Source organism: Cupressus sempervirens, chromosome 9, assembly GCF_028749045.1.
Source record: "Cupressus sempervirens isolate cs-2001-9-10 chromosome 9, ASM2874904v1, whole genome shotgun sequence".
NCBI classification, from domain to species: Eukaryota; Viridiplantae; Streptophyta; class Pinopsida; order Cupressales; family Cupressaceae; genus Cupressus; species Cupressus sempervirens.
The window spans coordinates 113,123,875-113,137,728 of record NC_143126.1 but is presented as its reverse complement, the minus strand read 5'-3'; the positions used below and the strand labels follow the sequence as shown (position 1 = coordinate 113,137,728).

The window sequence follows — 13,854 nt, the reverse complement described above, 5'->3', positions numbered from 1 at the left end:
TTTTAAAATATAATAAAGCCCTCCTTGTTTGCAACCAAAAAAGCCTCCTCCTTATCCTATTTAGGAGGTGAACTAACACATCCACTTCTAGAAGTTCCTGCAGATTTAAATATTTAGGGTACATCCATTACAAACTTTCCTATATTAATGATAGTTTCAACAACAAAATGACAAGGCCAAATAATCAAGTTCTTAGATCCACAAGTTTGGTCTAACAAAAATTCCATAGAATCTAGTAATGGCTTACTCTAATCAATTTCATTACAAATACATGCATATGTAAAATTACCTTTTTTTCCTTAGTCTATAGTGAAATATCTATTAGCTTTCCTAGTTGTGTCCTAGCTAAGTTGAAAATGTCCTCCCATTAGAATTTTAATGGAAACCATTAGAACCTCACCCACACAGGAACCCTCGATGGAAGTTCATCAATAGCTTGAACCCATCATGCCATAGTTTGATAAAGAGACCAACTTAATTATAGAAATAGGCCTCCCCTTGAAAAGATTTGTACCTATTTGACACACACAAGAAAATTACCAAAAATAGACATTAGCAACCAACAACACTTCCATTTCCCCATCTTGATTCCATGGGTGATGTGCCCATAATTCCAAGAAAGGAAGATATGTCATAACCCTTATAAATTTGCAAATCAAGACATGATTAGAAAGATGATCAATATCTTCTTGCACTGAATCATACTGAATCACTATAATATACTGAATTCGCTCCTTGCTGATCCATTAAGCTGTGCAGGCCTAAAACACTTCATTTGAGAGTAAGTCTCACTCATATCTACACTTAACAAGCCAAAAACAAGATTTCACAAATGAGAAGCAAAGATTCCTCCTGAAACAATCAAACCAAGGATCACTCGATGCCGACGATCACCCCCACCTGTCATATGATTTTTATATGACGATTTGGTCATTTTAATGCCTGCCATTTTACATTTTATGAAAAATATTGATTGTCAATTTTTATTTGTGAATAATTTATATTAGATTATTTTAAATTAAAAAGATTCTAAATTAATTATAATATGTAATAAACTATATGAAAACTTTTATTTGTGCACAAAAAATAAAAATTAGAAAAATATAAAAATTAGTAATATAACAAAAAAACTAAAATTAATTAAATAAATTTCTAAATATTATGTTACATAGTAATATCATAAATTTTTAATATATGAAAAATAGAAACATATATATTAAATAAAATATTAATGATCACTTAATAATTATTAATAACAAAAACTTTTCAAACTCATATAAAAAAATATTTTAAACTTAAAAAAATGTTCATATCTATTATTTTAAAATATATAAATTTTGACGACATGGATGTCCCTCAGTCCTTGGCTCTAAGCCAAAGAGGTTTTAGGCACGTGTGGGCCCGTATCTCCTAAAATTGTTTCGTAGTGGCCTTCACTAGTTGGTAGCTCACAAACTTTGTGGCTCGTTGAACTACCTCGTAGGTCTGAACCCTCCATAAAAATAAAAATAAAAATAGTATATATATATAAATTAGTAACGATATTTATATTATAAACCAAAATACTATATTATTATTTATTATCAATTTATTAATATTATAAATTAAAGTACTATATTGTCTATTATATACTTTTACACTTTATTAATAATATAAAATATCATATTTATGATTTTGGTATCGAAGTCTCAAGAAATTATAGGCTGTCAATTACGGTTCAAAAGTACAAAAACGGCCATTACGGCCATCAGATTCAAGCCCCACAAACCCTTGTGCAAAAACCACCCAATCACCTTAATCAGACCACAACAAATCCGAATGAAAAAATAAGAAAAATTGTTTGTCCTCATAATCTTATGCCAGTAATGTATATATAATGATTGGGATTGTTATCTTAATATTATTATTATCAAGATAGGAGTAATTTATGTTTACATCCTCTCTCTTCTTGTTTCTGAAATGTTTGTGTTTTAGAACTTTATTTTGCAGGAGGGCATGCCTTCAAGTTCAAACTTGTACTAAGAAAGGTTTTCTGCCCGAGTTTGCAAAGGAGGTGTTTTGGAAGTTTGTTGAAGATGAGTGGAGCTCTAAGCATGATTAGATTTGATTGTCCGAGAAGCTGTGCAGGTTGAACATTGTATTTATATTCTTATCTTTGTAAGGGCTAAATGCAATTAAAAAATCTATAAATGGTACTTTTTTATTGATGGTTTTTTTTCAATGTTGACGAACATAAAATTTATTAATTTGAGCTGCATCAAAGTCTTTCTTGAATTGGTTTGGGATGTGCTTTCTTAAAGTTGGGATAAGATTCTTATCTTTGAATTATTTTTCTTTGCGAAAAGCTTTTCCAAGTTGTGTTTGGAAGTTTAGATAATGCAAGGAGCTCACATATAGATTTAATCTAAATTCCTCTTTTAAAAGGATTTTCAGCATTACAACGTTGAAGTAAAGCTCTGTAGAACTTTTTGGTAAGTAGTGAGTGCATTGAGTGCTTGGAGAATTTAGTTGTTTATGAAAGAATTTAGGTCTTTTACGTAGATGATTTCACATAAAATTCTTTTAATAATATTACTTAGTTTAGGTCTAGGAACCATCAAAATCGGGAAAACTCTAGTATACAATCCTAAGCCCAAAGGAAATGCCAAATTCTCAAAAAATTCTAACCCCAACCCATTGTCTAACATATTTTCAAAAGAAGCCAGAGAACCTAATAGGGGCTGAGACTAATTATATAGGTCTTGCCACTCCCCTTACTTACACAATAACATTTGTCAAGTATCATATTTTGACTTGACACTTTAGTCTCCTCAAACTTGTCTTTGTCCTCCTCAGAATCATAACTGTTCAGGAACAATGGTATAGCTTCCTCAAGAATTATGACCTTTAGATTCTTAGCAATTGATTCAATGATTAACTAAAGAAATATTTGCTTCCTCTTGATAGCATGAAGGTGATCCAAAATCAATTGAAACGTATCTTGTTGACCCATCTCCAATATTGTTGTGAAGGCAGTAACTAGCCATTGTTAAAAGCATGGATGCAAGTGACTAAGTAGTGTTGAATGTATTCCATCTAACCTTTGTACTAATGTTGTATTTAAAACTGCTTTTCCATTGCTGAATGTATACTCACATTGGAAAACCATTCACTCCCTTGACCAGCTACTTGGTGCAGACCATCCATTGTATTACTCGCAGGGTCACTGATTTCTTGATTGACAAATGCCACGATGCCTTCCATCTCTTGAACACCAGTCATCTGATGTTTCCTCTTCCTCCTTTTACTTTTATGCCTGCAATCAACCAATTTACCACCCAAATGCCAAGCACCAGTTGTTGAAGTGATGAGAAGCTGCCATGCCTCAGAAATCTTAAACATGAAAAGATGACTAATGAAGGGTCATCCTTATCCATCAAAATTGAAGACCATCACATCTATTAAGTACTCCACATGCTCTCCAACTCATAACATATCCTTCCCACTGCCATTCTCCCATTAGACAGAGGATTCCATTACAAATACTTTTGGATTAGAAGAATAGCCTTAGATGGAAAATTGTTACACCAACAAACATTGGCGCACCCACTTTTACTTTTCAATCCAACTCCTCTGTTAACTAGCCAAACTTGCAACTGCATTTGCCTTCTTGCCAATATGGGAGAATCTAATATCTTCAAACCACTTAATTCCTATAATAGATTAAGGCAGTATAAATTCCAATCTCTTGTTTTGAAATTTATCTCCCTTCCCTGCTCCTATCACCAATTTCAGTCATCCTCTATCCATGATTTTTCCTTTTGACTTTCTCTTGATATCTTCATGCCCCATAAAAGAGCTTTGCAGCCATAATATTAGAATCCCTACCAAATCTAACTAAAATTACCTAGTGGTTGGCTACTTTACTCTTGATAAACTCCTCCACACCTAGCATTACTCAGGTTATACTTTGCCACCTACCCACCGAACGTGCCTATTCTCAATCCAACAACTAATCTACCTCCACCCCAATAGAATAGTAGGGCTCCCATCCTACCTCGAAGCACAACCAGGTGCAATGAGGACTTTTAGGAATGGGCTATATCTTACTACTTCCAATCCATCAAAATCTTGGCCACTTTTCTATAGATTCCCCTTGATGAAGGGACCATAAGTCATCTTTGTGAACTTTTCCAGCTCATTAATAGTTGTTTCAAACTTTCAGTTCTATCCCAAATACACTTCACCACATTCTCTTTGTCTAGAAAAAATCTTGTATTCCTCTCCAACCAGACATTTCAAACCATTAAGGCTGGGAAACTATCCGACATAAGCTTTAATCCTGGACACTTGATTTTTCATATACCAACTAGCCAAAAGATAGGAATATGAGTGATCCAATACAATCCCCATCTTCCCATAAAACATCTCCACAACTGATGAGAGAAATCATAATGTATAAATGATCATTGGACATAATTTTTTCTGCACAACACACACAGGGAGGGGCCAATCTTGTCGAACTATTGAAGTCTACCCAATGGAAGAGCATGCCTTCTTGAGTCGACCCACAAAATGTGAAAAAGGCATTGGCCTTGTGGGGCCGTTTTGGATTCCAAATCCTTAGCTCAAGAGAAAAAAGGGGTCATCTGAGATCCTGAAAAATTCAGGAAAAGCAGATTGAACAGAGTCACATCCGTTTCCGTGACTTCCTTACACTGTCATATCTTCCCTGTCCATCATAGGAATAGACTAATAATCCAGTTTTAACTGGAGGACTTCATTAACCCCTTTCAACTCTAACATAAGAGGCAGCTAGTTTCTCTATTTCAAGGAGACAGCCCCTTCCCAGTAATCTCTAACCAAAAACCCCATACCATCTTCAAAATGAGAACCATATGCCTAAACCTCTCAATGTTTTCTAAGGCTTTATCTTTTAACTATCTTGTCAAACAATTATTTAATCTTCTTTTCTAATTTTCATTTAATGTCAAGGGAAACAAGTTTGCAGAAGAATCTAATGAGATTCCATACACTCGAGCCATGGGGAAGAGAGAGAACTTCCTTAAAAAGATCATCTAATCTAGAAGGAAGTTATTTTGATTGCAAAACCTCACCCCAAGATTTTTCTTTCCCTCATATATCTTCAACCCTAATGCCCCATTTTCATTTCCCTACTCTGCTCATTTTCTTAGCCTTATACATCCTCCCTATATTTACTGTTTATGTGAATTCTCATTGCCATACCGAAGGAAAGTTCTTTGTATCTCCTCAAGACTTTAGCCACTTTTTGCTGGGAATATAGAAAACAAATATGATATGTACTAGAATTGAGTCAAAAGTGCTAGTGTAAATAATTATTATTTACACTTTACTTAAGTTTACTTAGGATAAATGCATTATTTTATTATTTATTATGTTAGACACCTAGGAGTTTGCGTACTCATATGGGTTGTCATGTTGACAACATAGGATTAAGCAACTCTATTTTAGCACATGGTGTCTACAACACTGGAGTTTGCATAATCAACTGAGTTGTCATGTTGACAACACAGTTGTTCGCACTCTTAATTAAGCACATGGTGTCTACAACATAATTGTACATGACACACCTTTGTAGGCTTATCCTCTCATCATCGCACTAACTCCTGTGCTTAATGGAGGATAATCCATTCCTAGTGGACATGTGCTTAGTTGTGAGGCTTATCATATTGCTAACTCCCAAACATTCTAGAAGCATCCCAAAGGCCTTTATATACAGGCACTCCTAGTGTACTATACAATCAATTGAATATCATATTGTTATTCTGATCATACTCTATTGGTCTATTTGGTGCTAGTTATTATGCTTCTCGGTCTTGGGTATTTTGCCCTAAGGAAAATTCTTACATGGTATCAGAGCCATAGAGGCGTCATTTCATAGCCATTGGAGACCGATCTTGCTTCACCTCTCTGAGGACACCTCGATTCAGATCCGAAGTATCCGCATCTATTGGGAGCATCTAGAGCCAAAGTTGACCTCACCATTGCGTTCGGAGCGTCGATTCGGTGAAATTTGATTACAAATTTGCCTATATTAGGCTATAGTCGAATTTGAGGCAAATTTTTTTTGCAAACTAGCACCCAAAGGCCTTGATCTGCAAATCCGGTATGATCTTTCAGATCTGCGCATTTATTTTGTTTCAAATCTGCATTTTATTTTCTCTATATTTTTTGGAGCACTTTGTTCGAAATTTTTTTTAGGCCATCAAGCTTGCAGAGAAAATTCTTTTTGCAGGAACTAGGTGGTGAAATCTTGGCCCCTGCAAGCCAAATATTCCATCGGTACCTTATTCCAAGAGGCAACCGCATCACAATATTTTCGGCATCACTTGAATATTCCCGGCGGCATCAGTTTGAAATTCCGGCCAATACATTCCACCAACAAGCAACCCTCAACTCCAACGGCCATTGCATTTGTCTTATAATTTGTAGGCTCTTCTTTTTAAACCCCTCCGCATACAAACCCACCATGGATGTGGGACAGATGACTCCCTTTGCCGGCCGATAAACAACCCTCGCCGGAAAACTCTTGACCACGACAAATGCCGGTAATGTCTCTCGTCCTAGCGATCATGAACCTCCAGCCACCATTTATGCAATTCTAGCACCTCGCTGAGTCCGTTGGCCGTCCTTCGTTTTCTGGGATGTCGCACAAATCTTCTGGCATATGTCGCAGACATTGCGCCAACAATTTCCATCGACGACAACCTTTTCCAGGCCCGTTGCGGATTCACTGGCATTGCCAACGAAGTTGCCACACGGCCCAATCCTCAGACGGATTCAAACGACCCATCCAGTCAATGACACGTAGACTTGGACAACTCAGCAAGCCACCTTAGTTGGCATACAGCCCTTGCCGTACGCCACATCGCTTCTGTACGATCCATACTGCTAACGTCATTGTTGGCGTCACTGCCACATCACCCAGGGAGGGCCAATTTTCGTTGACGTCATCTTTTTGCTATGTTAAAATTGATGGCCATTTGACTGTCATCCGTAGGCCAAAATGAACTGTCCCGATGGCCGTTTGGATGTCAAATTTATCCTCGCAATTTGCTGCCTAGACCCCTCTCCAGGTTCAATTTTGATTTGATAGTCCGACTTTGGGAAGCCATATCTCAAACATCCGGAGTCCAAATCAGGTGCAATATTTTTTTATTTTGGGTAGAATTTCCTGAACTTTTTAGTGGTGCTATTATTTTCTGGTTTTGGTGCATGGATTTGTTAGAAATTGCAGTTTTTGGTGACTGTACCTGTCCAATCTTGCATTTTGCAACTTCAATTGCTCCGTATGAGCTCATCTGGACTCCAAATCAGCTTCAGTTTTTTTTGAAAGTGAATAAAATTTTGTCTACTTTCCAGATCTGCAATCAGATTATAAGCTTGTGTGGACAAAAATACCACTTATAGAATTAGGTCTTTTCTTTGCATTGGATTGCTTCAAAATTGTTGTACATTGTTTAGTTTCAGATTTGGACTCCAAAAGGAGGTTGTAAACAGCAAATTAGAAGACCACTAAGGCCAAAATTGGCAGGTGGCTATATCTTTCATTTGGGGGGGGGGGGTGGGGGGTTGACTGAGTGAACAGGGGGGGTGTCTCTTGGTGTTGTGTTCCTCTTTTCCTGCTATTATTTATCATTTCTTGCATCATGGGAAATTGTGAGTTTCCAAAATTAACACCACATAACTATGCCACATGGTCTATTAAATATGGTGTAAATTGAATCATGATGAAGTTTCTCAATATATAGATGGTTCCCTTCCTAAACCAACAGGTGATCAAGCATCCAAAAGTGATATCGATGCTTGGGTACTGGTAGATAGGAAAGCCCTAAGTGATATTAGGATGGGGGTTGAAGACAAGATCCTCTATCAGACCATGAAGTATGATACATCCAAGGAAGTTTGGGATGCCCTCAAAAACCTATATGGTAATGTGTCTGAGGAGGATGTTTACAAAATTGAAGATGAGCTTGTCTCCCTAGATCCTAAGACCTTTGATTCAATACAAGATTTTATCATTAAGGTGAATGAATTAAGAACAAAGCTTGATGATTGTGGGAGTCCTATTAAAGATGACTGGTTGATCTATCTCATTCATAATAAGCTGCCATTCGAGTACTCCACATTTTTTTCTTCTTTCAATACCACAAAGACTACCTTAGGAGCTTCCTATAAGAAAGTCACTTTTGATGATTATGCTCAACTGTTAGAGGATGAACAAACTAAGTTGCAAACAATGGGATACTCAAGTCATCAAAGTCTAAGGCATTGGTGGTTAATAATGAGGGTTCTCAAAATTCAGCTGGTCAAAGTTCAAACAAAGGAAAGGGCAAAAAGAAGTGGAAGAATAACAAACAAGAGGATATAGAAAAGTCAACACCAACATCAAATCAACAAGGCAAGTCTTCCTCAAATACCAACAAGAAGGGGGACACTAATTAGGAGAAGAAAAGGTGTGCTTATTGTAAGAAGATGGGTCATGATGAACATTAGTGTTATCATAAACAGATTGATGAGTTGAAGAACATCATGAAGAAACACAATATTCTACTGCCTAATGCTTATAAGGAGAAAGGATCTTCATCTTCAGATTCTAAGGGCAAAGGGCTTGCTTTACTCACAAACACTGTTAGTCAGGGAGAATGGATCATTGATTCAGGTGCCACACATTATATGGGTGTGTCAAAGAGATATTTTTCTTCCATGACACATTCAAAGGTACCACACATCTTTGTAGGTGATGATACTAAGGTGGAAGTTGAAGGTAAAGGAGAAGTTGAGATGAACAATGGAGTATTCAAGGATGTTCTATATGTTCCTAATCTTACCTCCAGCCTTCTTTCAGTCTACCAAATGACTCACTATGGAGGTGGAAATAAAGTTGAATTTCTTCCAGATTCAGTGGTAGTGAAAAGCATCAAGGATGACTCAATGATAGCAATAGGGGAAGCCAATCATGATTCACAGCTTTACACTTTCTCCTCCTTTGTGCCAAAATCAAACGCACAAGCCTTCGTACTACATTCAAATTCAGAAAGCAAATTGTGGCATGAGAGATTTGGACATCTCAACTACAGATATCTTCAGCAGCTTAGCAGCAAGAAAATGGTCAATGGTTTACCTCAAGTCCAGTTTTTAGAAGGTGTTTGTTCAGGTTACTCACTTGGAAAACATCCAAAAAAATTGTATGAAAAGGAGAAGTCTTGGAGAGCACAATGTGTTCTTGAATTGGTTCATAGTGATGTGGCGGGACCATTTTCAGTGCCATCATTTGGCAAGTCTCGCTATGCACTCACCTTCATAGATGACTACTCTCGCTTTACTTGGGTTTTCTTCATGGCTCGTAAGAGTGAACTGTTTCAACTTTCAAGGCTCAAGTGGAAAAGCAATTATCCATTGTGATTCTGAAGGAGTTTGGTTTTGATCTACCCAGACCCACAGTCATCCATTGTGATAACCAGAGTGCTATTGAAATCTCAAAACATCCAGTGTAGCATCAACACACCAAACATATTGAGTTTCATATGCACTACATTCGAGAGTTGATTCATGAGCAGGTCATCACATTGCAGTATTGTCCTATAGAGCAGTAGATAGACGACATCTTCACCAAGCCCTTCACAAAGGTCAAGTATATTCATTTGCGAAATCTCTTGGGGGTGAGGGATTTTTAACTAGGGGGGTCACATGATCCTTCTCTTCTCTATTGTACATATCTCTCTTTTTGGAGCAGGGTTTTTCCCATGAGGTTTTCCCTCTTTCTCCATTTGTATAGAGATTTCATTGCTTTTTAGCATTGCATTTGTACTTGGGTACCTAACATGGCCTAGTAGCTGGGACCCATTATGCATTTCATCATAGCTTTTGTGAGCTTAAGTGCATTCCCCTAAGTTGCACTTAAGGGGGGGTGTTAGTGTAAATAATTATTATTTACACTTTACTTAAGTTTACTTAGGATAAATGCATTATTTTATTATTTATTAGGTTAGACACCTAGAGTTTGCGTACTCATATGGGTTGTCATGTTGACAACACAAGAGTAAGCAACTCTATGTTAGCACATGGTGTCTACAACACTAGAGTTTGCATAATCAACTGAGTTGTCATGTTGACAACACAGTTGTTCACACTCTTAATTAAGCACATGGTGTTTACAACATAATTGTACGTGACACACCTTTGTAGGCTTATCCTCTCATCATCACACTAACTCCTGTGCTTAATGGAGGATAATCCATTTCTGGTGGACATGTGCTTAGTTGTGAGGCTTATCATATTGCTAACTCCTAGACATTCTAGAAGCATTCCAGAGGCCTTTATATACAGGCACTCCTAGTGTACTATACAATCAATTGAATATCATATTGTTATTTTGATCATACTCTATTGGTCTCTTTGGTGCTAGTTATTGTGCTTCTTGGTCTTGGGTGATTTTGCCCTAAGGAAAATTCTTACAAAAAGAGGCCTTGATGAGCATGATTCTTCTAGTCATTGAAATCTGTAAACCTTTCCAAGATGCCAATCTACCATGAACACTACCAATAACATTCTTGCATTCGAACTCCAAAGCGCTTATATGTACAAAGGGCATCTACAAATATTTGCTTGGTAATTTGTCAACTTCAAAACCAATAATCCTTTGAATCTCCAATCCTTATTGACATTTGTGCTTTAAAAATAAAATTCTCAATTTTCTAGCATTTACCCTATGTCAAACTGCCAACTCGTATTGCATTAGAATTTTCTTGATCAAATATACTTCTCATGCATTGGCTTCTTCAAATAGAAGAGTATTATCAATTAACTGCAAGTGTGAAACATTCCTTATCTTTGAAAAGACCTGAAGCCCTTTTAGATTAGTTCTCTCTTGCTCAATTTTGAGGAATCTACCGAGAACGTCAGGAACAATAAGGAATAAAAAAGGATAGAGTAGATCCCTGACACAATCCTCTATTGGTATGAAAGAAATGCATTGAGGAACCATTAATGAGCAAAGCATATGAAAAAGAAGAAATACAACTATATATTCAGTTGCACTAATCTTCACAAAATCCAAACTTCCACATTGCTTCGATAAAAAATCCTATGAGATTCTATCTTAAGCTTTGTCAATATTTTATGGTGTTTTGCTGGTTTAATCTGAAATACATTGCAAGAAGTTAATTGTTTAAATTTTTTGAGATTTCATTGAGAAATTGAGGCAAATATCTAGTCGGGGATATCACAGTGATGTCCCCACCTAATCTGTCTTCAAATTTTCCCTTAAAATAATAGCAACAAATTAAGGTTAGGTTTACATCTTACCAAATAAACATTTCCTCAATTATTTGGTCAAAAAGATGTGTATAATTCGATTTGGATTTTGCACAACCTTTCTATTGGTTGCTGGCTCTGTAGGACACTTAAAGAATCAAAATCAACTCCTTTAATTGATCCTCTCCCCTTACCTTCATTCCATTCAGGTAAGGGTTAACCTTGGTTGAGAGTCGCTTTCTCACTTTTGATTTTTGAGGCAAGTGGCTTGGTTTGGATCACAGCTTCTTAGCCCAACAGCTAGTGAGAGAAGGTTAGCGCAACCCAACAACTCTAGTGATAGAAGCATTAGTGGGTGAGATGGCTTGGTTCGGCCAATCAATCTTTGTAGGCCTTACAAGTTGCTTGTCATTTCCTTCTTTTTATCAAGCTGAATCTTGATTGAAATGTTTCGTTCCTTGGCCAACATATCATTGGCTATTAGGTCGCTATTAGGTTGGCTATTAGTCACAGAGTCCCTAACGTAACGCCTTTTTACATTTGCCCTTAGAAATCAAGCAATGGGAACATAAGGCCCTTAATAAAGTGATAACCCTCAATATTCAATCAGGGACAATCAAAAGGTTATCCCTTATCCCCTTGACCTTTATTGAGCGAATCCAAACCTTACTCCGACCATACGACCATCATCCACTATGTTTCTGTCTTGATTATCTCTTTTAGAAGAATCATTTACTACTAGAATCTTTTTGCCTTCATTGTAGATACCATCCCAGGCGTATCCATACCGTACCAAGCATAAATTACACTCTATAAATGGTTTTAAAGTTGGTTTCATACAAAGCCTGCCAGAACCAACCTAGAGATCGCCCGTAGTTGACCAGTAACAATGTATCGCGATGATCACCAATGTCTATCCCTTGTTACTCTAGTACTAGCATCCCTATTCCTTTTCCTTGTTAAAGACTTGTTCAAGCCGGTCCATCCAAAAGGTCACATAATAGAATAGTAATTGTTCACAACTGCAAGAGCATAACTAGGTGGTAGGACAAAGGTTCTTTAAGATAATGTATAGGAAGCATCCGAGTGAGTAGTTGCTTAAGCAATAACATCAAAGGAAGAAACGCTATTAGTGAGAGTTTATGATCCAATTGGAACCATTCTAGACCTAGATCAAGAGGCAACATTCCTTAACGTAACGACCCCATATTGAGATCACGTAGTTTACTGGGGAGCAAGAGTATGTTTGAAAGCCAGTTTTCTTGGAACCTTTGCATGCACAATGACGGCTAGGGAAACTATGAAAAGTAGGGCTTTTTGAATGCAAACTTAGAATACATAGATACAGAAACTTAAGGAGCAACATTACACCACATGAAGGAGGCGAGCAACTACATAGGATCAATCTGAACTGAACCATCATGTTCAACTTTACTTAAACACTTTAGGTATCTGTAGAAATAATTCCACTTGAGAATATCATACATGAGAGAAGAAATACAAATTTCTGCCCGAAGCTATCCCACACTAAGGTCAAGAGTGAAACTTTGGCCCTCTTGGCCATGGTGCCATGCAACATATTATGATAATAGATAATCGTCTTAATGGTAATCTATTGAAAATATCTAGTTAGCTTTAGCTTTTTTAGCTTTCTCTGTTAGAATAGAATGTTTCTATTCTTTATGATCGTTTCCTAAGGAAACATCGTTTTATTCTTTTATATATAATGACCTTTTGGTCTCTTTTAATAATAAGCAAGTATTTTACCAATTACTTCATAATACAACATAGACATCCATTAGGGATCCCTACCTAGTGGGGTGCTTGTATTTGCATTCCCTATCCGTGCTTCATCTGTTAAGACTTAGTAACCATTATTATAAAGTCAGAGAGAAGGTTGTAATGGAGGATCCTTGTTTGTCCCATCTAATCCCAAGAGTGGAACTTTGGCCCTCTTGGTGCTGGTTGCAGGCAAGGTGGACATCCATTCAAGGCCTCCACCTAGATGACAACGCATATGAGCCCTCTTTCTTAACACCATCTTCTTTCTATAATAATGGGGAGTTTACAAAAGATTATAAACAGATCCATCTCTATCTAATTACAAATTAATAGATCTAAAACTAATTGATCAAATAATATGTAAGTTGTAAGTTGATATGAGATTACTAGTTGTTTTAAATGATAGTTCGAGACAAAGGGAGATCTATATGCTTGTTCAAGATCTGTCTTGATTATCTTTAGCAGAATCCCGATGAGTATTGCTGAAGAAGTATTCATTGGTATTTCTTTATATTACTATGTGTTGTGAGGTTTTCACACCATTGCCCAAAAAATTTGGGGAGCCCCCTTTTTTTTAATCGCCTTGGCAAATTTTTGGATCGTCCAACAATTTTGATTTGCTTTTTGAAAATTTTGAGTCTTGGACACCTTCAAGCCAGAGGGGAGAGGTTTAGCTTATTTTCACCCGATTCCAACTTGATTTTCTAGAACGAGCAATTTCATCCTTAGGCCGGACAAAATTTTCAAAAAAGCAACACTTGCCAGGATAAAATTGTAAATTTGTACTTAGATGTT

The 13,854-nt window shown here is 36.8% G+C and overlaps 1 protein-coding gene across 8 annotated transcripts in view; it reads left to right on the top strand.

Moving 5' to 3' along the window:
• The first annotated feature begins 1,700 nt into the window (after nucleotides 1-1,700).
• LOC149537805 (uncharacterized) overlaps nucleotides 1,701-13,854 on the top strand; it is a 99,764-nt gene continuing 87,610 nt past the window's right edge. For 2 of the 8 annotated variants that reach the window (XM_089799189.1, XM_089799193.1), the window contains exons 1-2: nucleotides 1,734-1,862; nucleotides 1,975-2,127. In XM_089799189.1, the coding sequence (XP_089655315.1) occupies nucleotides 2,076-2,127 (52 nt within the window). In that variant the 5' untranslated portion in view covers nucleotides 1,734-1,862; nucleotides 1,975-2,075. Of the gene's footprint in view, nucleotides 1,868-1,900; nucleotides 2,128-13,854 lie in introns of those variants that run through there. The other 6 variants (XM_089799186.1, XM_089799192.1, XM_089799188.1 and 3 more) reach the window with 5 other exon arrangements.